Raw genomic sequence first — 26,787 nt, 5'->3', positions numbered from 1 at the left:
AGCCCAACCCTATTGTGAGAACTTTTGCAGACCCACAAGAGGATTTCTCTCCCTTAACTGAAAAACAGAGGAAACTTTCACCTGGTTCAACTTCTCTTTCTAAGTTCCCTATGAATTTTGCCGTGCTGATGCACCCAAACAGCACCACTCACTGCAAAACTTCTCTTCGCATCTCTGGGTTATGAAGCTTCTTATTCTCACCCTGTGCCAGCCCACCAGCTAAGCTGGTCACCCCAATTCTGTGTCCTGTGGCCGTTTTACAGTGTCAGGGTGGTCTTGTGAGGTTGCATTTGACAGGCAGCTCCTCAGTGCAATGGCATGAGCAGAACACTGACATTGGGTCTGGAGAAATGCTCAGCACAAAGAGAGAGCAGCACACAGCAATGGCTTATGTTACACATCCACACTGATCAGAGCAGCTGGGGGTCCTTTATAGGCTTCTCCTGGACAGGTGGCTTTCACACTTCAATCATCCCCTCACAAAGTGCAGATTTTCACTTCAAAGATTTGGCAGTGCTGAAAAGGGGTTTTTCAACCTACACAGAGTTCATTTAAGTTAAGAGAAGTTCATCTTCTCCAGGTTTGTACTGCTGGAATGGCTTTGCTGCTACAGTGTTCAAAGTTCTCTCTAAACACCTTTTGGTGAAGCAATAGACCTCTCCTCCCTGAGGAGGACTGCTGCACTTGTACATCCACACATCCACAGCCACGTGTAGTGTGACTACAGGGTTTTCATGGCTGTGTGTGTAAGGAAATATATATATATATATATATATATATAAACAGAACTAAAATATTTAGGGACTCCACTTCTGAATTCTTCTCAATTACATTTGACACCAAGAACTCCAGATCTATGTCAAACTGCTATTTGTCAATTCTTTGCCTTTTTCCTATCCCTCCTCCCACCCCCTGTATTGAGTTTGTGACCACAAGAGGAATCCTTACCCCAGCACTGGGCTTGCAATGAGGGGTTTTTGCAGTTTATGAGAAGGGTTTTTGCATGAGCCAGGGTTTGGCTGAGCCCCAGGGAGGATGGAGATTGAGCTCTGTTCCACCGCGGGGAGGCCAGAGGACGGATTAGGGTCGGTGAGTGAGTAATGGACTTTGATACTGTGTCAAGCCATGTAAGAAAGTTATCTGGGCACGCCAGGAGCTTATAAATGAAAGCACCACTTCAGAGATGTGGGAAGAACAGACCTGTGAGACTTAATGACTCAAAGAAAATCTATCTTCTAGTTAGGAGATGAATCCTTAGATGACTGACCTAAATCCCAAATAATTCCCAACAATGGCAGAAAGACTGAGCCAAGTGCAGTCCTATCATTTAATCTTAAGTCTTTCTGTAGTACTGTAGAGCAAAAGATAATACAAGGAACAACAATCAGATATCCAGAATAATGTAACAATACATGAAGGAGCTTAGCATAGGCAAGCAATAGCTGTAGGCTTCATTTGCTCTGTTTAGTTATGCTAATAGAAAATAAAGATTTCCAGAAAAGATTAGAAGCAAAGAAATTCAAAAGCAGTGCCTGAAGCTTTCAATAGGCAGAAGTCAGAGATCCAGCTGAGTTACAAATCAGTGAATAAATATGTTCATTATCTTACAGAGAGAAAAATCATATTAGCAGTACGGGTATTTGTTTACCATGGTTGTATTAGGATAATTTAATAATACCATATTTAGTTTCCTTAGAGAAATTAAGGTAATGTCATACAAATTTTAGAAAATAAAAGGCAGATTGGTTTGTACCAAGTTGGTGTTCCTCAGCATTGAGCCTGCTTTACATCAGCAGATGGCCCAAAACCTCTCATGAATCTTAACGCAGACCTCTGAACTGATGTAAGTCAGGGAAGTTTTTCTTCACTGTTAAGTTACCTGCCTGTTACTGTTCTTTTTCTGTTCTGATTTTAACATATTTGCCTCTTTTTCACATTTATTTTCTTTATCACTTCCTATCCACATAATCACACATTCATATATTCTGTCTGACTGTAATGCATGTATCTGCCACATCATCTCTGTATGCCCTTCTAGTAAGCATGGAAAATTCAAAGTAAAATTATTTGTATTTGCTCGTTCAAGAGCTCCACTTGCTTAGAATCTCATGATTCCCAACTCATATCTGGAGTCTACACAGCAAATTGCTTCCTGGTGTGCTGTCTTGCCTGATAAAGGCACTTTGGGTACGCAAACCATGGACAGGTTCTGAAAGCCTTGCACAGGTCCATCCCTTTCCCTCCATTAGAGCACATCTCCCCACCAGGTGAAATGCTACTCCAGATTACTCTCAGTGCCAGCCCTGTGGTCAGGGACACTCTGAGGCTCTCAGGAGCTGCTGTGCCAGCCCCCAATGGTGTACTGTGGTTGTATTTTATGTTTAAAAGCTGAATTTGCCCTCAGTTCTTTCGGGCTGGAGTGTAAAGGTGCAGTTTTCTAATCTAGAAGACTCATGTAAGTCCATTTGTAAGTACTCACAAACAAGCTGGTTTTGAAAGGTGCTGAGTAACTCCAGTGCACACAGCAGTGGATATTCACAACTCTGGAAGAGCTTTACCATCTTTTCTGAGGAGCCTAGCCTGGAAAATGAGGCTTGCTTGCCTCAGTGGACAGCTTCAGAATTAATTACTGCTTATGTTGTCCTGAGAAATTTCTAAACTAAGGGCTAAGGAATAAATTTTGCCATAGGTGGTCTAACAGATTGGTGTCTCTGGACTCATACCAAGCACTCTGCACAAACACTGTTTCTGCCAGAACAACATTAGCACTTCTTTATCAAAGCACTTCTGGTGCAAAAAGGAATTAAGAAACTGTTTTTTTCTTAAGAAGCATCAAACTAAAATACAATACATCTGCAAAGCAATTAGATGCAATACCATCACAGGCTCCTGAAGGCTGGAATTCATTGCAGCAGTTGCTGTTTAGTTCACTGCATAGCATATCTCCGAGAATGTTTGCCCTCAGCACATCTCAGCAAATTCAAAGACTATTGGATCTTGGGAATTAGTGATGGAAAACAGCCCCAGACACTCCATCATTCAGACCACCTTTTTAGTGATGCCAGACTGGTCTCCTAAATCAATATTTTAGTGTTTCCTCTAGGTCAGTTGAAAATTTTAATATAATAGCAAAAGGATTTAGTTGCATCTCCTGTGAAATATTTTATAGTTGAAGAGAGGTTATAGGCAGTACAATTTTCTTTATATTCAGCCTACATTATTCTGTTTAAAATTTCATTCCATGAGTGTAATTTAAACTCCAACTTGTTATGATAAATATTTTCTTGTTTTCCTCATGTTTACATCTTTCATAAATATGTAAACTGTTATAAATGCACATCCACACTAGTTGCCATTAAATCAAAGCATTTTATACATATTTTATTGTTCTTTCTTACACTAATTGTTCCAATCTTTTGATCATGTCTTTCACTCAGAGTGTAATCCTATACAAGAGTGCTGAAGGAGACAAAAATAATTCACAGCAGGAGGCAAAACAAAGAGACAAAACACGATTTCTGGATTTGATTTGGTAGGAAGAAAGATCAAGGGGATCTCTTCAGGATATTTTTAGAATCACTTATATCACAAATCAAAAGGCAGAGTCCTCTTTACTTTGTGCTGGTGTACAACAGGCAGACAAGAAATTATATGAGGAGAGAATGAGGAATGAAAATAGGTGCAGTTTAGGTACCTGAAGGGTACCAACAGCATCACACCCACCCAACATCCCCTGCAGAGCAGAAATCCTGGGCACCAGGCTGAGCCCAGACCTGCCGCACCCTGAAAACTCCTGGTGGGAGTCCCCCAGGCCCCTGAGCACTCAGGGAGGGGGAAGCAGGAGCAGACTCATAGTCAGGGAAGTCCCAGTGGCTAAAGAAAGAGCCTGAGAGCTTTTAATAATGGATTTCATAGAGCTTATTCCTTCTGCAAAACCTTCATGAGGTGTGTCTGGCTACTCAGACACAGCCCTTGGAGCATCTCAGTGGTTTTTAGAGTGCTTAGGAATAGAAATAGGAAAAATGTTCCCTGTCTGTAACACTAGAAGCAGCAGGGAGATATGAAACAGGAGGAGGACCTTCCACAGAAAAAAAAATAGCTGGCCTGAACCAGAAAAAAACACAAAATATCTAGTTCACATTCAAAAGGCAAAACGTTATTGAAGAAGAATCCATAAAGAATTTCTGTGTTACCACAAACCCTACGATCTGTGGGAAAATATCCATGTGTGTTTAAAAAACTAAAATCTCAGCTTCTTTTTATTATTTTATTGCTTTTAAAATAAGCTGGATTTGTTCTAAGTCATATATGCCATTACTGCTTCATTTTCTGAGCAAAGAAATTATTCTGGCAGTTTTGACAGGGAATACCACCACATCTGAGAGCTGGAAATCTGTGTGTAACATCTATTTAAAGCATCTCTGTGAAGAACTAAGTGTCAAAAAACTTCAGCCCCCCTACTGTATCTTTTAGTTGCAGCCATCTATCATTGCTCATGTGCTCCAGGAGGGATTACTCTTCACCAAAAGAAAGACAATCTAATGATTTGTCCTTCTACAAGAGGACTTTTTGCCCCATCAGTTGCTGTACACAGCCTGAAACTGTAGCAGAAGTCGTGGACAGCAATATCCCATCTCCTATTGTCAGTCAAGTGAGATTCAAGAGATACTTCAGGTTCTCAGGAACAGCCCAAGCAAAGCAATAGGAACAGTGAAACTCAGAAAGCAGCCATAAAGCTGTTTCTTTCATGTGGTCCAGCCAGTGCTTGCTCCAAGCTTCATGGGGAGCAACAACAGGACAAGAGAAGGAATGGCAAGAGATGCTCACTAGAAGCCTTTCCAAACTCTGTACATGTCAGATCCTTGTTTCAAAGCAAATGATCCTAAATTCTGTCCTGCTATTGACTCTTCAGCCAGGAGTCTGGTCACATTCCCAAGGCAACACTGAGGCCTCCTTCCCTCCAAGGATTCAGCTTTGTACGAGTCCAAAATCTAGATGGGAATATGATTGTGGGGTACAGCAGAATAGCCCCCCTCTTTGTCACTGCACATCTTTATCTTCTGAGAAAATCTGTGGGATGCAGCTCAGCTACTCTGTCTAATGGACCAACACAACAGATATGTTCAAAATAAATGGGTACTTTTAATTACAGAAAGATTTCCACAACAAAAAATGGCTTTCCCAGATGGTGGAGACTGACACAACATACTGAAACAAACTCCTCAGTCTCTGAGATTGACAGAATTAAGCTACACGCTCTCAAATGTACCCTATAAGGCCTCCATCCAACCTCATTGTTCAATATCTGTGGCCTCTTGGCTATTTTTACCAGCAGGAGGGTTTATGCTGACACCACTCAGCTCCAGGTGTTGTCCTTTTCTTTGTGAAGAAAAAGGAAAGAGCATTTCCTCTTTGTCAATGAGCAAGAATGATGATATTAAGACTGACCTCAGAAGGGTGCAAGAAACCTCCTTTGTTCCCTTTTGAAGGTATTAGAACAAAACAGAGACAACACACAGAAATGTTTTTCCTGTTTGCTTCACATGTGAGCTGTTTGGAAGCCAATGGTAATAAAAGGAAATCATTACAGAAGAAAAATGGCCAGAAACTCAACAATGGTACTTCTGAAGTGAGGACAAAAGTGATCTGGGAACTGCTTTGGTAGTGAAAAGCAAAGGAAAAATCTTCTGGTTATTAACTTGTGGAAAACTGTCCAAAAATCACTGGAGGGAAGAGAGGTAACCACCTTCCTGAGCAGTCCTCCAGACTAAGATTTCTTCAGCCAAGGTTGGAGAACACTGATTTTCACCATATGATACAAGGTGTGGGCAACAGATTCCTGCCTGAAGACAGGAACTGGTAACACCTTGCCACAGAGCCCCCAGTAAAAGCCAGAGGGAGTGAGTCCTTAGATTTCAGTAGACTCCAGAGTTTGCATTAGCAAATTCTTTATGAACAGAAAGATGTGCCATTTTATTTATTGCCATCAGAAATCATTGCTTTTACATGGCTTTTACACTCACCAAATTTGTGCAATTATGCAGACTTCTGCATTTGCCATTTGCAGAGGCACTCTGAATTATTAGCACCGCTTCTCTAATACGTGCAATTTTTTTGCCAGAAGGACACCATACCATTAATTCTGTACCCTCTCTAAATGCAGCAATTATCTACCAAACAGTTATTCTGTGCCATGCTTCAAGGATACTTTCACCTTCCTACCCTCCAGTGCTGTTGCTGGGCAAAGAACAAGTCACAATTACCCTCTAGAGAGAGAGGGTCAAGAGGAGCCCCAGGACAATTTAAACATTCTTTAAAACAAAACAAAAAAAACCCCTCCAAAACAACAGCACACACACAAACCCCAATAATAAATTATTATATGTACACCTTAACTGAGTGTATTATTTGCCATTAAATTATGCACATTACTTCCCATGAGTATAACCTATAAAATTTTTGGATTAAATATTCACTTTAGCAGGGCACATGTAAATTAGCCAGCAGCACTGTTCCTCAGGTGCCAGCCTGGACCAGGCTTATGTGCCTTCTTGCTTATGTAAACTGTTTGTGGGGTTAAAGATGCAAGAGCTCTTGGGTAATAAACACTTTCCCTCCACTCAGAGGAGGAAAACTCTAACTGAGATGGGTAAGAAAGCCTCTGTAGAAAAGGCCTTTCTCAATGGAGATGTCAGAAAAAGGAACAGGGCTCCTTTCAGTTCAGCTTTTTGTATTGGAGAGGATTCCAGTTGTGCCAGTGAGCTCTGTCACAACACAGACCCAGAGAGCACAGAGACCTCTCACCTCTTTGTGGATGGGGCTGTAGCAGGTCTCCCAGGGAAGATCTGCCTTGTGCTGGGACCGTGATCCAGGGATGAGCAGGACAACCCATCTCTCCCCACAGGCCCTCAGGAGATCACAAAATTGCCAGTCAAAAGTCACTCTGATCTCAGAGACATCTCTACATCCCTCTAGCAAGGAGTCCATCGGCTATATTAAAAATGTGTGAGCTTTCGTTTGGCATCGGTATTTTGTACTTTAAATACAGACAATAAAAAGACCATATTTTTTGCATATACAGATATTTTTGCTAAATGTAAATACATTGCATTCAGCTTCTGCACCATTGAACCTAACCCCAACTCTAACTTTTTGGATGACAAACCTGTTCACCAGTTTGTTTAGGGTTTTTTGTTTGTTTGTTTGTTTTGGTGGGGTTTTTTTTGTTTTTGTTTGTTTGTGGTTTTGTTTGGGGTTTTTTTGTTTGTTTGTTTTAGTGCTTAAATTAGCAAGACTAGACTCAAAGTCCTACACCCAATCGTGGCCCTTTATTTCCAAAAACCCCAAGGCTCTGCCAAGAAGACCATTGTGGGTAAAGAAAATGAATGAAAGGCCAAGTCCCAGCTTCCCATCATTGCTTTAGGATATGCTGATTTGGAGAAGAGAGCAATATGAGACTGAGCTGTGGTGCGAAGAGAGCCTTCCACCCTGGAAGTAAATAATGATGATGTTTAAGGTCCCTTTCAACCCAAATCATTTTATGATTCTATTAATGCAAAATCAGAGAAGCTGCTCATATTGTCCCTGAACAGGAGGGCCGAGTTCTTGTGCTGTTCTTCTTTCCCCTCCTTTCATAATCTAAAAATAAATTAAAACAATTATGAACATGTTGCATCTCATTTAAAGAAGAGCAGAATATTTGAAGCTACTTCTCTGTGCAAGCAATGCAGGTAAAGTCCCCATGCCACATGGTTTGTTAGATCAGATACACTCATCCAGAAGACCCTCAGCATCTAAAACTTTTGAGCTACAGTAACTTATTGGAGTTCTGTTTGTGATTACAAGGATTTTACTCCAGAAACCTCAGATCTCATCATCCACAGTGAAAATGCTGATTAGAAATGCTGAAGTAAATTTCATAGAGCCTGCTGTCACTGCTAACAGTGATTGCAGACAGCCATCATACAGCATCAGTGTCTTGTGAACAGATGTGCTTCAACTTCTTACCATGGTCTATTGTGAAAGGAGGATCAGAGGTGAAAATTGATTTAGAAAAAAGAGTTAAGCTGGAAATACTCATTTTCATTTCATTTGCTTGTTCAATTTTCCATTTTAGCTTTAGCTTGCTGAAGTGTTTGAATTGCAGTGCGATATTCTTAGAGTGTAATCTCTTTTGTAGAAATGCTGCCCCTGTGCTACAGACACCCTGATGTCATCCCTGGTATTAAACAAGCAGCCTCTCTGATGTCTTCAGATGAAATAACCTGAAAGGAACTTGCTAAGGCAGCCAAACTGTTGGGGGTGAAGGGTTTTTTGCACTGGGAGGGTCTCCTTTGCAGTTTATTGCCAGGTTTTTACATCCCACAGGAGAGGGAGATGAATCCAAGTCCATCAGAGGACCACCCATTAAGTCCCTGGTCTGTGCAGCTGTGGCTCAGCTACATCTCAATATCTCAATCAGCTCTATCAAAAAACCTCACAATGCTGCCAGGACAGTGAACACCTAATGCCATCCATTTTTCAACCATTCATTAATTTTTTCTGATGGGGCAGTAAACATTTATAGATATGTTCAATTTTATAGTCTAGTGTTTTTGTTTACAGGCAGTTCCCACAGAAACCAAAAGAGTTGTTGTCACAAACAGAATCACTCATCTGAACAAGGGTTTGCAGGATCAGTGGGTTAAGTTTCAATATTGTTTTTTTATCCATAGGGGTTTGCCAAGTTTGAACGGAAAGCAGAAAGCAGCCTTTTAAAGTAGCATGTGCTACATTTGTATCTAATGCTGCAGTAGGATGTATTTGTAGATTGCTTTACCAAGTCCACTTAAAACCTTAAATCAAGCAATTTAAAGCCTGCTCACTGAGATTTGCAAGCATGTGTAAATTATTCTCTAATCCAGTTTACACTTAACAGCTTTACCACAGTTGAGAGTCTCCTACTGACCTTGGGGATTGAGCAGTAAAAGATCTACCCCTTAAACATGAAGTGAATTAAGTAGTTCCCCTACTGAACCAATACACCACATACTAATATTTAAGAATAATTAGAAAACTTATAAGAGTCCTAAAAGGAGCAACACACAGCAAAATCTGCAATGTACATTTCTATTGATTTATAAGGTTTTTCTCATGACACAAAGGACAGGCCCTGAATAACTAATACCAGTTTAAGCAAACTCATCTTTGCAAGGAAGTCCTCTGTAGCACTGATTGTTATATCCAAGAACATATTAAAATGTTTTTCCTCATTATTTTAAATCAATGCAGTTTGTTTTCTGCCACCCTCACTAGCAAAATGCATCACACAAATGGCCAAATGCCTCCTCAAGGTGAATATTTGACCTTTTCAATTTCATAAACAGAAAGTTATAAGTGATTGATTCACATTTACGTGGAAATGTTTGTTATTGAACAGTTTGCTTGGTTCACTTGTCTGAGCACTTTCCCAGTGAGTCCTTTGAGCGTGGCTGGGTCCTGGGCCAGGACAAGGATCTCCAGAGGGGAGAATGGTGGAACCTCCTGGTTCAGCCATGAGAAGTCCTTGAAAGTAGAGAACTCGAAGCAGATACAGGCAAACCTTTCCACGATCACAGGCGCTAAAAGCCACACAGAATCATAGAATCTTTAAGCCTGGAAAAGTCCTCTTTGGACTGGAAAAGATCATTGAGTCCCAACCATTAACCTGACCCTGCCAAGCCCATCATTAAACTGTGTTTCTAAACACCACATCTACATATTTTTGGAACACTTTCAGGGATGGTGACTCCAACCCTTCCCTGGGCAGCCTGACAGCTCTTTTGGTGAAGAAATTTTTCCTAATCTCCAATCTAAACCTCCCCTAGCATAACTTTAGTCCCTTTCCTGTCATCCTATTGCTTGTTACTTGTGACAAAGAGCTGACCCACACTGGTATACAACCTTCTTTCACTGTTGCTCCTTACCTGGGGACAAAGGAGTCTGAGAGACTGGAGTGTGTCCCAGCAGAAGCAGTGGTGGTGTGAGCTGTTCCCTGCAAATCCCTCTTTCCTCCTCCTTTCCTTCACCTGCTCACAAAGCCAGCAAAGGGAGGAGAGGAGAAAGCAAAGGAAGCACCACAAAAGCAGAAATCCTGACCCCTCCGTTGCCCTCTGCCAACACAATAAGCAGCTGCTCCAAGATATCCCCCACACATGCACCTCAGATTTGAGGGGTCTTTATCATCTTTGCTCCTCTCAGACCCCATTCCTACCTGCCAGCACTAACCAGATCATCCTCCAGCAGGTCCTTGCTGCTCAAGTTGCCAGAGGGCTGCTCCCCCTCCACCTGGGAAGGCACCCATGGGTGCTGCAGGCTCATTCTCTGCTGCAGGACCTTTCCTTCAGGATGTGCTCTGCCCAAGCCTTTCCCCACCTTCCTGTGCTGAGGGTCATTCAGAAACTCTCAGACACCTCCTCCCTCCTCTCCCTCCTCCTGCCTCTCCTCTCCCAGCCATCCTTCCCCCATTAGTGCCTCCTGCAGAGGATGGGAGCAGCATCCTTGAAAATGGAAAGTGGGCAGAGTGCTAATTGATGGGCTTTTGCAACCATTAGCCTCTTGTCAAAAGCTAATAGAGGGAGAGGCAGAAAAGGAACCATCAAGAAATTTCCAGAGATGCTGTTCCCTTCCTAAATCCATCTCTGCTCAATCCAAATCTGGGGCCATCAACTCTCACATCAGTCCTTGCTTAGGCAGAGCTGCTGCAGGATGCTCTGACACAGCACAGCCCAGGAGCAGCTGCCCTGCACACTGCAAGGAAGAAATGGAATTCTCCAAATTTAAAGCTGCAGCAGTATGGTTACTGATGGACAAGCTGAAACTTGCACTCATACCTTGTGCTCAGCAATGAAAGGGCAGATCATTGCCACTCGAGGGAAAAGGAAAGCCCTAAAAGTCTGCACACGCATTCTCTTAAAGGTTAAAAACCCTTCAGCCTTGTTTCCTTTAAGGCTGGGGCTCAGGCTATAATTATTTTAAAATATAACGTATTTTAACAGCATTTAAATAAGAAAGTCTGTTTGCATATCAGTCCCCATACATGCTAACACAAGCTACTTAAAATAATATTTATCAAGATGTGTATTTAAGAATCACAGAGAGTTGAAAATTGCTCTAGAATCAGGTTTTTTTGTACCAATTTACAGCCTAAAATACAAAAATTTTGAAGTAGGAAAGTACAGGTGCCTGATGGAATCAGTGACAGTTCCAGGAGCTCTTCCTGAAGAGAACAAATTGCTCCAGCCCACTACCATAAGCATTTTCCAGAACAAATTATAGGGATTTTTCAGAAAGGTGTATTTGCCCCTTCAAACACTTAGCATGAAAGGCCATAATAGGGTTTTATAGCCATCACAGTCTGTTGGGTCAAAAACCATTAGCATTAAAAGATCCTGGAGCTTAAACACTTATGATGGATCACAATGAAGTGTCCTATTGAGTAAATAACATCTGCTATAAACTCTTTTCTAAATAAAGGCTTGCACAAGAGAATCAGTGGCTTTGAAGTAGCCATTATATACTTTCATACTGATTTTCATGTTTCCATGACGATTGCTTTACTTTTTTACTGCTAAGAAAACTCGGCACAGTGGTTTGTTCTAAGCTTAGGGCAAGTGTTAACCAGAAATCTCTGCATCAGGAAGAGCCATTACTAACAAGGTCTCAAAACAGCCCAATACCTGAGGTAAATATTATAACCCTCAGTCCTCACCACAGCCCAGCATTCCCATCAAATACCATAATCTGTAATTTGCTATATAATGACTGTAGGCAGATTTTTTGAGTAAATGTACTCAGAACTGAGTACAGAAAGATTGATCGCTTATTGTTTCTGCTTTTTGTGACCTTATAATTCATTTCCCTGGGGTTGTTTTTCTGGTGAGTTTGGCTTTATGTCCTTATTGGGCTGAGTTGGCTGTTCTCTTCAGGAGTGTGTAGCATCCAGATACTTCTCCAGCAGGAGTGGATACCTGCCGAACACTTTGGAAGATTTAACTGTCAGTGATATATTCCAACCCTTTGGAGATCAGCATGAAACACAGGCCAGATCAAGAATTAGCTGAAAAGAATGAGAAGCATCCCATGGATGGCAGAAACCTCTGGAGAAACAAAAGTGAAGTTTCCCTGCCTTTTGCTGAAGGACATTCTGTTAGGTGTGAAAAATGACAGATACCTTTCAAGCAGTACTATCTTGGAGTGTATATAATATTTCAAAAATATCTTGAAAGCTTCATATTTTAATAAACAGTTCCTACATCCATTTTTTATTAATATGTTTTTAAAAGAGGAGCAGAAAATTAACAGTGTGAGCCAGATCATCAAGAAGGCATAAATCATCACAGCTCCACTGGTTTCAATTTATACCGCTTGTGAAAAAGACTCTCTATACCTTTCTGGAATCACAGAGTGAATTCATCATCCCCAAATAATTAAGGATTTAATTTAATTATCTGTTAATCTCTTCATTTTATGGCTGGATTCTGAAGGATGGCAAGAACTACCGAGAGCTATTGCAAGGGATGTTAATGATAAGTACAGTGTAAATCATAATTTTGATCTATCCATAAATACTGAGCAAGTTAATGCTGAGAGTTAAGTGGAGGAAGGGACTGTGTGCCATAGACATATAATCTCCTGCATAAATATATTATGGCTTATTATAAAAGCACACTCTGCACAATATAAGGTCTAACCCTTTTGGTTTAATCCCAACCATAAAAGCCGTCTTTGAGATTTCAATGTACTTCTATCCAGAATAGTTTAGAATAAGAAGAAAGGAAACACTAGTATTTAAAAGTGACATCTGATTCTGCAGAAATTTAATCTCGAGCTATATTACCCTGAAATGCTAGGTACCACAATGATGGAACAGGGACAAACGCTTCAGGGAGAAGAGCAGAAAATGCATCAATTAAAGGATGCCTAATAGCCTGCAGTTAAATAGCTTTCACAAATAGGAGGTAAAGGACAAAGTGTTCAGCTGCACAACAACAGACACAGCTATATGCAAATAAAATACTTCTATCCAAGAAGGACATTTTGTCTCTCACAACTAAACCGCTCCCGGAGCCCGTTTAAGTACCATGCTTTGACTACAGTAATTATCTCATGTCACTTAATATGATATAATATCTACTTATGCTTAATGGATCTGTTTTAATTTCTAAGGAAACTGCCTGTTTGCACAAATGAAACTTGTATGATGATTAAAATATAATTTTCACTCAGGCAATAACGCTTCTCAACAAACAAAACCATAAATAGAGATGTTACAGCTATTTAAAGACAGACCTATAAATGTGGATGTCCTCTAGTACTCAATGCCCTGACTATAAATTGCTGTATATTATGGAAATTAACCATTTCTCATCATTGAATATCAAATTAAATGAATGAATATAAAATCAAAGCTAAGCTAAACTAGTCAAATCACTGTTATCACTAAGCAAGTCAACTGAGCTTCAGATCAGGGAAAATACATATTATTTAACTAATAATGCAACATAATTTACATAACTAACTTATATCAGAGCCCCATCTTCTGAAAGCATCCAAACAAATGTATTTAAAGAGTTTTAAATTCCTTTTAAAATGGCCACTGTTTGCAGCAAATTTAACAATGAGAAAAACTAACCTAAAACTTTTTAAGGAAACCTAGTGAATGAGACATCAGAGAGATGCCAATTTCACTTGTTGCACCACATTAACTTCACATTTTTTAAAGAATCATCTGTTTAATTTCTGTTATTTCCTACAGACCTATGAGACATGCAATTGTTTATAAATATGACAATCTATTACTATTTAATTTGACCATCATGACTGGATTCTAATGTTGCAAGGGCTTTAACCATGTCCCATTTATTTCAGCTCTATGGTATATATCAGCTTTAAAACACATCCTGAGGGGAAGAGACACTTGTTTTTCCTGTAATTCCTTTTTTATATTCATCCAACCTTAAATGGCATTTTTAAAGGCCACAGAGGAAATCAGTTTAGCTTAGTTTCCTCAAGAGCTCTTACTGTATAAATGTTGTTGTTGCAAATTCTCTGAAACTTTTCTCAAAAGTCAAATAAACTTGAATGCTTAATGTCTTGAGAAATTTGCGAAGATGCAGCTAATATGCAAAAATAGAAAAAAGCATACAATCAAACCCTGCAATAAAAAATCTGATTAAGTAACGTGCATGCAGCCGGACAACTTGTCCACAAACACCAGAATCATCTGCTTGCAATTTATTTGCTACCATTGCAATCTTTCTAATAGATTGATGCATATTTTTCACTCACCCTCCATATTTTTTTAAATCTCTTCATTCTGGACAATTTGGCTTTGTTCATCTCTGAGGTCTGCAGATCAAATACATATCCTATGTGGCTGTAGACATATTTTACAACCAGTTAGGAGCTAAAACAGCAGAGTGATGGATATTCTTGAAAACAGAGGCACTCCTTGGCTTTTAATGCTGCTTCCAACAACCACACAGTTCACAGCTCAGCATAAAGTAACCAATAGCTGAACATAGGCATAAAAAAAAAAAAAGGAAGCCAAAATCCCTTCTTTGAGATGATATAGGGAGAAGACTTGATCCATCCAATGCTTGATTTAGGTCAGTGAAAAAAAAAAAAGAGATGCTGTTATGTCAGCCATCCAACTTTAAGATGACTTGTGAGCTGACAGCCATGGCACTTTAAAGCACCGTCATGATGAGTCTTTACAAAGGGATTGTTTTAATCCTGTATTAAAAAAAAAAAAAAAAAAAAAAAAAAAAAAAAAAAAAGGAAAAAACTCCAAGCTACTTAAGCAGTACGGAAATCACCCAATATTACAAAAATATCTGCAATGTGCTGCAAGGGAATGAAGCTGAGAAATGCCTCATGTAGTGTTTTCTACTTTATTTCTGTGGTTTTTAAGGGTGGGAGATTTGTATGATTGTGGGCATCCACAGACCTGTCATTGCTCTTAAATTGTTTTTAACTCTTTGTCTCTCTTTAAATAAAAATATAATATCATGTAAAATAGAAAACATAGAGATGTTGACTTTTAAGTTCCCTGAAAATCAATCAGTTAATCATGGAATTGTACCAATTATTTTATGAAGGAAAGACATGAGTGAGACAATCTGTCAAGGAGGGAGATCCCATAGAGAAAGTCCTAACCATAAAAATTTTGATCACAGTTCATGCTACCCAGCTCACAGGGCACTGTAAGAGAGAAGGACCATTTGGTTTTATTGTTCATACATCTGGGCTTCTTATGTTCCCTTTTATAATTTCAGGAAATGGAAAAGAAAGCAGAAAGAGTGTGAAATATCCCTCTCTGGTAAAACATAAAACCCACTACCATATCTCAAATCCATTTCTGGAATGAGAAAATAAGTTTGTTTGACAAACACTGATTTATTACTGGCACTTACAACTCCAAAGCTGATTTTCTGCAGTGTGGGGGAGCACAACTGAACACCTCTACAGATGTGACTACACAGAGGACACCCTTTTCAAGCGCCAGCTCTGATGGAAAGGCTGGTGGTGTAACCCAGGTGCTGGAAGGAACTCATCCAGCAGAGTTATATAAGAGATTTGCTTTCAACATCTGGTGTTGTGACTGGCTCTCTCAATACGGAAAAGAGTGACCACCATATTCTTATGTGACCGATGCTACTTTCTTTGTCACATTGTGTTACCACACAGCTTCATCATTTCAGAAGGAGCATCACATCTCCTCTTCCCACCTTACAACACAGTGCAGTCTGTACTTGATCAGATTACACTGAATATAAGACTACATTTGATATTCTGGTCAATAGTCATGCAGGCCTTATGAAACCTTTTCTCTCCTTCTGTGCAGGGAAAGGCTTTGTGGGTCTGAACCTGTAATGTTCTAACTGTGCAAGGTGTCATTATTCACATGGTACAGCAAACCCATCTGGGATGTGCATTGACCTGCAATTTGGGGCCTGACCCACATTTCCTAATTGGTTGTGAGATGTTTCACTACATGTAAAGATCCATTTCAAATGTGGATACCAAATTTAGTTGACATCAAGTGCTGTTATGTGCTCATTATGAAAATGACAGACTGGTCCTGTGGATCTACTTGATTATTTTATTTTCACATTTAGTATTAGAGTCCTAATGTGGTTCCATGAGGAGCTTTCCCATTTATTTTAATGGCAGTGGAATCTGATAAAGATCAGATTCCATAAAGAATAAAAATTACTCATCCCATGTTTATCTAGAAGGACTAGTTATACACCATTAAATTCCTTCATACCCCTTAGTAATCAGCCTCTCAATTATCTAACAGTGTTCCAAACTCTTTCAGACTTAATTTTCTGTCATTCTGGCAATACACCCTTAATCTGACTGCCACTGAAGAGTCAGATAAGAATATTTCAATTTTCTTAGCATTTATTGTTAGTCAGATTAGTTAATGATTAGTTAGATGTAAGAGAATGTGTAGAAACCCTTCTTGACATTATGCAATTAGTATTGAGGCCCCAAGCACTTGAGTCGGGCTCAGTGCAGACAAGTGCTGTTCTGGGAGCACATGCTCTGACTGCAGGCCCAGCTGTGTGACTTCTGCATGGAGCTGTGTGACTTCTGCATGAAGCTGTGTGTGACTTCTGCATGGAGCTGTGTGACTTCTGCACGGAGCTGTGTGTGACTTCTGCATGGAGCTGTGTGGGACTTCTGCATGGAACTGTGTGTGACTTCTGCATGGAGCTGTGTGTGACTTCTGCATGGAACTGTGTGACTTCTGCATGGAGCTGTGGGTGACTTCTGCATGAAGCTGTGCCTCTGAGCAAACCCAGAGTGACAACTTGACATGTGCCTGCCCACTCAGAGCTGGGTCACCATCTGAGTGCTATTCTTCTCTTTCCTGACTTTGTTTATGCACCACTGGGCACCCACAGCTGAAAGTGCACTTTCCTGGACTCCACTGATGCCCAAAATGAAATGGAATATCTCCCTGAAATGGTTCCTTTAAGCAGTAGAAGAATGTGCTTTGTACTCCTTTGTCCTCAAAAGATGGGAATGCACTTCTGGCTCTCCATGCTGTAAAAAGCAAAATTGCTCAGGAGAATTCTTTTGCTTGCTGTGACCAGGGCTTACAAACAACACAGCACAGCCAGGCCAAGGTCAAGCCAAATGTGACTCTACCTTGTGGATTTCTCCTTTGTGGTTTGAATGTTATGGTCAGGAGGGAGGGAAAATATTTCTTCTGAATTAAAGCCACTGCAGAATCATTCAAAATGCTTTCACTAAGTTAAGGGCTTTTGATGTTCTATGTGCTGAAAAGTGGCTTTCAGCACATTTTAATATGGTTTCATGATAAAATCCTAATTCAGAAATAAACTGCTGTAGTTCATTCACTTTACTCATTACTCTGACAGATACACTTTAGGAGAGCAACTTCTCTCTCGACTCAGGAAGTCTGAAGCCCACAAATGTCAAAGCACTGGAATTTCCCAGGTCTTGCTGACAAGTAAGAGGGTTTGAGGAGGTCAGAGTAGAGCCCAGCTATTAATGACCAAATCACTCTCTCATGTCCTTCAACTCCTCTCAATAAACTCTGACCTCTAATAAACCTCCTTCGAGCAAATTTAAGATGTAAGTGTAATTTCTGTTCTCTCCTCACTGAATCATAGAACTTCTCCTACATGAACCACACTTTGGAAGAAACAGGTGAAGAAATGGAGATAAACACAAGTACAAAAAAAGTCTTAGTGATGTTTTTTTTTAAAAAGCAACAGCAGCTGTCAAATTTCCCACAGGTTCTTACAGATGATAGTTCAGTATTAACTTTCTCCATTTGGCTGCCTTGGTGGGTTACACATTTGTGCCATGGAGCAGTGGCTGCTGCTGTGGGTTCTGCTGCTTTGCTTCCAGTAAGGTGAGATGCTCAGCTTTTACCCAGTAATTTAGTTAAACATAATGGAGTGAAATCATCCCAGAATATTTACTGCAAGCTCCAAATCCCACCTCAGCTGCATTTACTGAGTGCAATAACACTATGTGTGTTCCTGTAAGTATAATTTGGTTCCTACAGCAGCTCTCAAATTAACAGAAGAGGAAGAAGATTTGATTGCAGTAATCGATCACAGGATTATAAACCACCGGTGTGGAAGGCAGTGAAAACAAAATCTCACTGCAAGGAGTTACTGGGAAAGTCCTTGCTTTCCAGTAAAGGCTGAGAAATATTAGCAGGAAATCACAGAGTGCTGCTGACACCTCATTTGGATAGTGGATACAATCTTGGTCACTCATATTCATGAGAAATCAAAACAAAACCAGAACAGATGCTAATAATGGCTGGCAAATGATTGGGGCAGTGGAGAAACTGTCTCATGACAGAAACTACTGGAGCCTAATTAAAGCAAGGCTGCCATCTATAAATATACTGGGAAAGGAAGCAGAAATGGGGAAGAGCTATTTAACCCCAAATTTAACACTGACACAGGGCAGATATATATAAACCAGAAAGAACAAATGCAAGCTAAAAATCAGAAAATGGTTTGTGACCATCTAGCTCTGGGGTAACTTCCTAATAAAAGCAAAAAGGAATAAATGTTACACGAATCTAAGATCACTGTTGAGTGGTTTATGAGGGGGATAGGACGACAGGGTTGCCTGCACAATGAAATCCTGAAAACCTGCTGCCAATTTCCTACTCCTCACACCACTCTCCTGACAACATTAGGCAAACGCCTTTGCAAGTTGGACCTGATGCTCAGCTGCACTGTGAGCACCAGCTGTGACCCTTTTCTGCTCCCAGAGAGAACACAGTGCCCCATGAAGTGGTCTTAGGACTGCTCTAACTTTCTCCATTTACCTATGTAAGCCCCTGGGTCCATTTGGCACCAGGGCATTACCTGCTCCCTAGGACATGATCTGATCATACCCCTGCACTGGGGATCAGTCACAACAGACAGATGCAGAATGTTCTGACAAGTAAAAAAAATATTAAAATCCAAACAAACAAGCAAAAGCTAACAAAAAGTGAAGAAACAAAGGCTACAAAAGAGGAAAATATGTCAGTCTGCAGTCTTGTTTGCTTATGACATCCTCAGAAGTGAAAGAAGCAGAATCACACTGATTCCCATCACAGCTCATTAATTGACTCTAGAAATGGATATGGTACCCCAGAGCCAGAGCCCAAACCAATGAACAGGGAAAGTGAGATTCCAAACTCAAGGACAAAAAAACAGAGCAAAAATACCCCCTGTATTATTGCTAGAGAAGTCACTGTTGAAGTAAAAGGAGCAGAACCGAAACACCCAGCTCTCCATCTCATCTCATGAAGATCTTAGAATGGATTGGACATGTGTCAGTCTAGCTGAGCTGTGATGAAAACAGTTGCAAACACACAAGGCTACAGCGACAGGAATGTGGTGTGCCCAGCTCTGCCCACAGATATCTGTGACTCACAGATGGAAGCCTGGAGAGAAGAATTTTCCCACCTCCAGCTTTCCCCTGTCTCTCCAGCCTGAGCTGCCCATTGTAGTCTCTGAAGATGACGGCAGCTTTTGGCCAAAACACAGAGAACTGACGTGTTCTGTTCTTCCCTTGCCTCCAGGACTGGCTGTACTCATCCTGCCACTGACAGAACTGATTCTGCTGCATGCTCAGGAGCAGGGAATTGGATGCCAATTCACCCCCAAACAGTATTTTCCTGCTGACTGCCACTATCAGGAGACTGAGGAGAACATGCCCATTGCTGTCCCACAGTGCCCTGTCAGATGGTGCCATGTGAGCCACACAGATGTCTGAACACCAACTCCTGCTCACTTTATTCCAATAACAGGCAAACCCAGCAGATACTTTTAATGAAGTTCCTCCCTTAAGTATGTAGCACACTGCGGGTTGTGGCAATAAAACATTGTGAGGTGGATCAGAAAACTCATGTTTTTTTACCAGGTTATTTTCAGGGCGGGTCAGTTCACTGATCAGCACATTGATCTGGCTCACAGCAGGCCACTGTGTATGAGCCATTGTGTTGGCAGGCTGAGGACAAGCAGTTCCCTCCTCTGGCATTGCCTTCCATTCCCTCATGCTGGGAGCTTCACTGAACTCCTGAGCCTGTCCAGTGCCTCATGGAAACACCAGCCCTCACAGGGCAAGGAATCAGCTGTTTGCAAGCAAAAAAGCACTGGGAAGAAGCCAGAGTGCAGCAGTGTGAGAGTAGTGAAGATCATTAGCAGGAGGAAATAATGTCTATTTAATGGTCTCTACTATTTGCATATATATTAACTCAAATGAATACTTCAGCCACATCCTGTGTCCACATCACAGCCCCTATCACTGTGATAGAGAAATATGAAGATATGAAATATCTTTTCTCATATATAAGTGCACATAGGCAGGCATGGAGCCTTTGCAAAATGCAGCACCTATTTCTGCTTAGTTATTCCAAATCACACTCTGTGGCTGATTTCCAGTCTGCAGGAGATGGAAGAGAGAAGGCTTGAAAGCAGCGTGGGCTCCTGGTGGAACAAGATAATCTGAGACAACCTGCCATCTCCACTGTCTGTCACTAAAAGGCCACATTTGTTATAGATTTTATACTTTTTGCAAGCAGTGTCTTCATCAAACTCAGCTACACAGATTTTAGAATCCCAGTATGAGGCATTTAACAGGTTCTCCTTCCCTCCACTGCACGTGTTCTGTGTCTCAGCTTGTGTAAAAGCTGTAGAGAAGAAAAAGCAACATTGTCCCATTTCTGCCAGCATGTTTAGACCATGGCACACAAGATACCAAACATCTTCACAGCAATTCAGGGCCAAAAAGTCAAAATCTTCTTACTCACATTGAAGGTAAAACCAGACAGAAATCAAAAAGTGGGGGGTTTTTTGGGGTTTTTTTGGTTGTTTTTTTTTTTTTTTTTTTTTTTTTTTACTTGTGATTTCTAAATCAAAACCCTGAATAGTTCCATTCTCACCTACATGGCAGATTTACAGCAACTCCTACTTCTGATTTGCACCACTGGGCTCACTGACTCCTTGACCAGCAGCACTGATGGTCCGTGACATGCTGTGCACTCAGGAGCTCAGTCTTGGGCTTTGGTTGGCAGCAAAAGAGACTGAGAACTTTGGGGTCTCCTGTCCTTAGGATAAACCCCTCTTCTTACTTGGGAGCAAGAGGGCTTAGAAAAGGAGAGAGAAGTGGACACACAGAAACACAAAAAACAGTCAAATTAACCTTCCTGAAAGGACAAATTTGTTTAAATTGTCAAATATGAATAGACAAGGGATCTGGGATCCATGGGAAGATGCACTGGTCAGAGTTACTAGATCTCCCTGAGCATCCCCTCTTTGCAGGCACCCTGCAGCTGGGGCAGCCCAGCTAAGCAGAGACTTTCAGGACAAGCAGATTCAGAGCTGTCCTCCACTGAATTCTGGCAGTTTGGCAGTTCAATGTAAACCTCTTCTCATATAACACATTACATGAACACCTTGTTGTAAGAAAGTCCTGATTCTCTGGAATTGAATTAAAATAAACCAATTTATAAAGTAGGAATAAAGAGTTAAGCAGTTTCTGTCAAATATTTTTCCAGCCCTAGTTTAGAAATTTCCACTGATGGAGATCTGACGATCTTTGTAGGCTATTCAGCCCAGCTGCTCCAGCTGGAAAGTTAAATTTCCAAGCTCATTATTCTATGCCATGCCTCCATCAAGACCTAAGGATAGTTTTCCCCTTTGCCATTTCTCTAGAGATAAATAAAAAATGTCATTGTGTGTCCCTGTGACATCAGGCATCAAACAGTACCTGGATTTACACTTTAAAAATTAATTTTCCATCTCTAGTATAGATTTGTTCTTAGACTTAATAGATGTTATTTTATAGAGGCAGTTTCTATTTCTCTCCCTTATTAGGTACAGACAAAATTGTCTACAGTGTATTTAATGGTGTGTTGCACTCTGGGTGAGTGTGTTTTGTCTTTCTAAATTGTGTTGCTCTCTGGCATTGATTGGTGATACAACACTATGCCTTGAAGATTTCTGCTTTTGTTTATCCATCCTGTGTATTCCTGGGTTGATAGGAACAGTAATGGTTTACCAACCCTGCTATTATTTTCACTAGAGCTGCTCAGCCACCTAAAGTCAGCTTGTCCCCAGTCACTGCAGGCAAAATAAAACGTAACATGAAAGGTGAACAAATTAGACTTTAGGAAAATATACAGAAATTTTCTATTTTCTACCCCTAAGAGTATAAGCTGTATTTTATCAAATTACAAACAACATGGAATATAAAGCAATTAGGACAGACACAGATGTAGTGACTTTGGAAAACGCCAGGCATGGGGAGGACAAGTCACTCTCTACATCCAGTGATTGTGCCACCATTCCCTCAGGGCTTTTCCTCCTTCAAAGGACAAATTCTACAGGGGAAGTAAAACCCAATCGCTGCCCCTGTTCAGACAGATTTTTCATCTGAAGTCCTGACCAAGGTGACCAATTAATGTTAATCCAGAGGGCATTTTGTGTGATCAACCATTAGCGATGCAATCAACCCATTCATGGTCATCTACTGCCAACACATTTGGGTTATTATGAAGATGGATCATTTGGAGCTGCTAGTTAGAGGAAAAAAGCTTCTTATCCCATTGCCATAATCATCCAGACTCAGATGTAATTGCTGCTGGGCGATAAGGGAGGCTGAGGAAAGGGACAGACTGAAATATGTTCTCGAGAGCCTAAAATGTGTTGGATCTTAATTCCTTAAAGCCCCTTATCCTTCTGAAAATATTAGCTTTGCCTCCAAAGGTGGGACTCATTTGGTGAAACACAGACACATGAGGTCTGAGCAAAGCCATCCTGGAGACCTTTGGAAGTCAATGGAACTCAAGTCTTTGAAGTCACAGGCTCCTAAAGGAGACATCTAAACCCAGACAGAAAAGGCAGGACCTGGAAGTGCCATTATTGCTCCTTTGATTATAAAGGGATTTTAAAGTGACTGGATCAGATGGAAATGTCTTTGCTCCATTAAAACAAATCCAACAAATCCTGCCCTGTGAGCCTCCTGAGCAACTTTTCACCACCTCTGATAAAACCCTTCAAATTGTAACCCTTGCACATTTTTTGCACTTAAGTGAGCAGGATTTGTGCCTCTGGATGCACATGAGCACACCAGGACAGGAGGAATGATAAATGTGCCCAGGGTTGGGTACCAGCAGATACCAATGCCCACAGGGACAGTGCATTTCTTTGCTCTATTTACTAGGAAAGTAGAAATGCTGGCAGGCTCCTTCTGCCACTAGATTTCCAAGCAGCTGCCCAATGACCACGTTAGTGGCTGGTTAGGGCACTTATGGCATTCTCTAAATGTTTAATATTTTATTCCTCCCTTGAAGCATCTGGTGTAAGTCACTTCTGGAAACAGAACGCTGGACCAGATGGACTATTAGTCTGTGACATTCTGATCTGGTAATTCTTATGTTAATTTTTATGACAATTTAGATAGGCATTGGCCACAGGGCCCAATCTGAGTCAAATTATTATAGGAAAATTCTTTTTTTTTCCCTTTTCCTTTTCTATTGAAAAGCTTTTTTTTTTGCTTTTTTATTTTTTCTTTTTTTTTTTTTTTTTTAAATGTTGATTTTCACAGTGCAGTGCCTGAGGAGAAAAAAGAGGCATTGCAGATTTCAGGAGTTAAGAGGTGGGCTCCCACTGCTGCCTCAGATACAGAATGAAAAGGGGAACATTTTTTACAGTTGTGATCTGCAGATTTGGCAGATGTCTTTTCAACTGTTTAGGAGCTTAAGTGCTGTGTGATATGCACCAGTAAATGCAGCATTTAGTGGCATTACAGTCAGCATCATAAAGAGCCCTGAATGTTCCCTTTATGAACCCCAGTTGTGTTGGCTTTGAAGGATATAGAAAAAAAAAAGTCTATGATTACAACATGCTACATTTTTAGAAAAGATCAGTAATCCTGAGCATATCAGAGTCCAAAAGACCCAGCATAAGAGATCATAAAGGGAACGGATTTTCACCACATTTCTGAATATCAGAGTTCTTTCCATGTTAGACTCAAGAATAAAGACATCCCAAACTATCAGCCACCATCAAAATGCTACTCTGAGATACAGAAGTCTTTTTTAAACTGTAGAAACACTGTCAGGTTATGCTGTGCCCCCACTTAAAGACAGTTTGATTGATCAAGGTTAGCTATGAATAATACTGACAATTTTATAGCCACATAATTTTCTCTAATTAAACCTTCAGCTTCTATCTAGGTACTTCTCCCTTATGTTGTTTGTGTTTATACATCCTTGTGATGCCAAGCTGTGAAAAAATTATATGGGTCATATAATCTCATCACTGTTCTTTTCTTACATTAATATATTAATTCCAAAAACACAGAGCAAAAATACGAACAAAAAGATTCATGACTACACTTCAGAGTGTGTAGATGTGAGCCCTTGCAGGCATTTTAGAGATTAGCAGTGCAACAAATTATTAGTTCCTCTAAATATCTGGTTCTGGCTAGAGAAACTAATCATATAAAACTGAATCATTAGCCTTTGGCAAACTGCCTCAGTTCCTGTTAGAACAGGCTGGTACAAGATGAGAAATTGAATGAGGTGGTTTGGATATTTTTTTTTCCTTTTTTAATAGCACAGGAATGTAGAAAATTTTTGCCCATTAATTTTTATGTACTGAATAAGGCCTGAAAACATCCAGTAAAAATAGATCTGTTGTTTTCCAGTTGCATTCATGAAGGATTCCTTGTCTCTGTAGGGCCATTTAAAATATACACTGTGATTGCACTGAAAGGTTAATGGGAAATTTCATGTCGTTTCTGTCAGGGTTTTGTTCCCTTAAGTTACAGTGATGAAATGGCAAAGGGGTGACTTTTCCAAGGAGTTTCACAGGGCTGCACCAGCAATCACACACCCATCACTGCTCAAATGGAGTTTTCTGCATAAACTTATTCCGGGCTGGGTTTGCACCAATAAGGCAAGGCATGGAGTAGAGAGGACACAAAGCTGCTCCATCACTGGTGCCATCAGCCTGAGGTACAGCAGAGCACCCTGGGCCAACGTGAGGCAAATGCCATCCTTGTTCATAACACCATTTAATTCATCTTAAGGTCTAAAGAGTCAGAGTTTTAGGGACAAGAGGGTCCTGCCATTTCTAGTCACCTTATGAGAGAGGGACTTGTAGCTCAAAGAGCACAGACAGAGCACAATTTCCTGCTGAAATGCCTCTTTTTCAGCTCACCCCTCACATCTGTGTGGTCTTCTTTCCACAACAAGCCATTGCCAGAATTGTTTTTCTGCTTCACAATAGAACCCAGTTGGGCTAAACCCAGTCCTGTGAGAGTGTATCTGCACAGTCCTGAGAAGGGGAATGGCCTGGGAGAGACTGTTTAGTTCAAAAATGTCACTTGGAGAATTTTTCCTTGTTACCTGAGTAGCCAAGTGTCTGATTTTCACTGGATTGAATATTTTGACTGCATTTTTTCACATAAAGAATTAAAGCAGCTTGAGACAAAAGCCTGAATGAATGGTCTCATACAGTACACAGACTTCACAGCAAGCCCCCACATCAGGAATGGACACACCTGGGGATATAGCAGGGTCAGAGGATGCAAACACACTTGGAGCCTGTATTTCACACAATCACAGGCTCATAGAATCATTAAGGCTAGAAAAAATCTGTAGTATCATCAACTCCAACCTTCAACCAAATACCACCATGACCACCAAACCACAGCACAAAATTCCATGTCCTTTTGTGGTCTGAACACTTCCAGGGATGGTGACTCCACCACTCCCCTGGAGAGCTTGTCCCAATGGGCTCTTTCTAAATCAGGGGGCATGGAAAATTCAGTTCTAGGACTTCCTGCAAAACATGGCACAGATTTGCTGTTTGTCTCCTCATGTCACCCTGTATCTCCCCAAAACCACCCTGGCAGCACCAACACATTGCCAGTGCAGAGGGAGGTAGAACCAGGGCAGCAGCACAAGGTTCCAGTGCCTGATGGCAGGAGACAGCCTGCCAGGAGTGCTGCTCCTGGGGACATCAAAGTCCAGGCTGGGATGTGCTGGGTTCCTTCTGGAGGCACAGGATCATACAGCCACCCCTACCTGAGCCATCCCACAGAGCTGGGAGGGTGAGGAGGCTGAGAGAGAAGGAATTCATAAGTAGGGATAGGAAGGCAGGCCTGGAGCTGAAAGATATGGGATAAGAAAGATCTTCTCAGAGCACATCTGAAAAGATTGAAGGCCAGGGAAGAAAGAAATAGAGAATCTCAAGGAAACTGTGATAAAGCAGCCTGGTGAGAAGGATGTGAATAAGAGAAGGTTACAGGAGCAGGAGGTTGCTGAAAAGCAAAGAGAGGGTGCCAAGAGGAAAGATACCTGGTCCTGACAAAGTGAGAACAGACAGAAGAAAAGTTGTTATCTGGGGCAGAGTAGCTCCCAGAATAGAATATGATCTTCTCCCCTATTTGGAGTAGGAAATGACAATTCCTATCTATAGACATGTTTTAACAAGTTCCACAGTTTTTTTCCTTTATTTCCCCCTGTTGCTTCCTTTAAAACTTTCAACTGTCTGAAGTCACATTAAGCAAGTTCTAATATTCACATGGAAGTTTCATCATTTCTGTGGGAGGTAATGCACATCTGTGGCATTGCCTTCACCTGCACTGGTGTGAGAGACACTGGAGTGAGATGAGGTTTTTCCTCTGAGCTGAAGTGCTTGTGAAGGTCACCAAAGTTCAAGGATCAATATATTAGTTAGCAAGGTCTGCTTTGGAAGG

The 26,787-nt window shown here is 40.9% G+C and overlaps 1 protein-coding gene across 2 annotated transcripts in view; it reads right to left on the bottom strand.

Moving 5' to 3' along the window:
• The window catches only part of DPP6 (dipeptidyl peptidase like 6), a 399,855-nt gene that overhangs the window by 296,352 nt on the left and 76,716 nt on the right, over window positions 1–26,787 (bottom strand). The window contains exon 1 of one of the 2 annotated variants that reach the window (XM_083881408.1): window positions 14,308–14,917. The exons of the other annotated variant lie outside the window; for it this stretch is intronic. Within the exon in view, the coding sequence (XP_083737534.1) occupies window positions 14,308–14,358 (51 nt within the window). The 5' untranslated portion in view covers window positions 14,359–14,917. Of the gene's footprint in view, window positions 1–14,307; window positions 14,918–26,787 lie in introns of those variants that run through there. 2 annotated transcript variants of the gene reach the window in all.

The sequence above is a fragment of the Zosterops lateralis genome, assembly GCF_965231275.1.
Source record: "Zosterops lateralis genome assembly, chromosome: 1".
NCBI lineage: Eukaryota > Metazoa > Chordata > Aves > Passeriformes > Zosteropidae > Zosterops > Zosterops lateralis.
The sequence above is the reverse complement of the archived record's forward strand: the minus strand, read 5'-3'. Positions and strand labels throughout refer to the sequence as shown.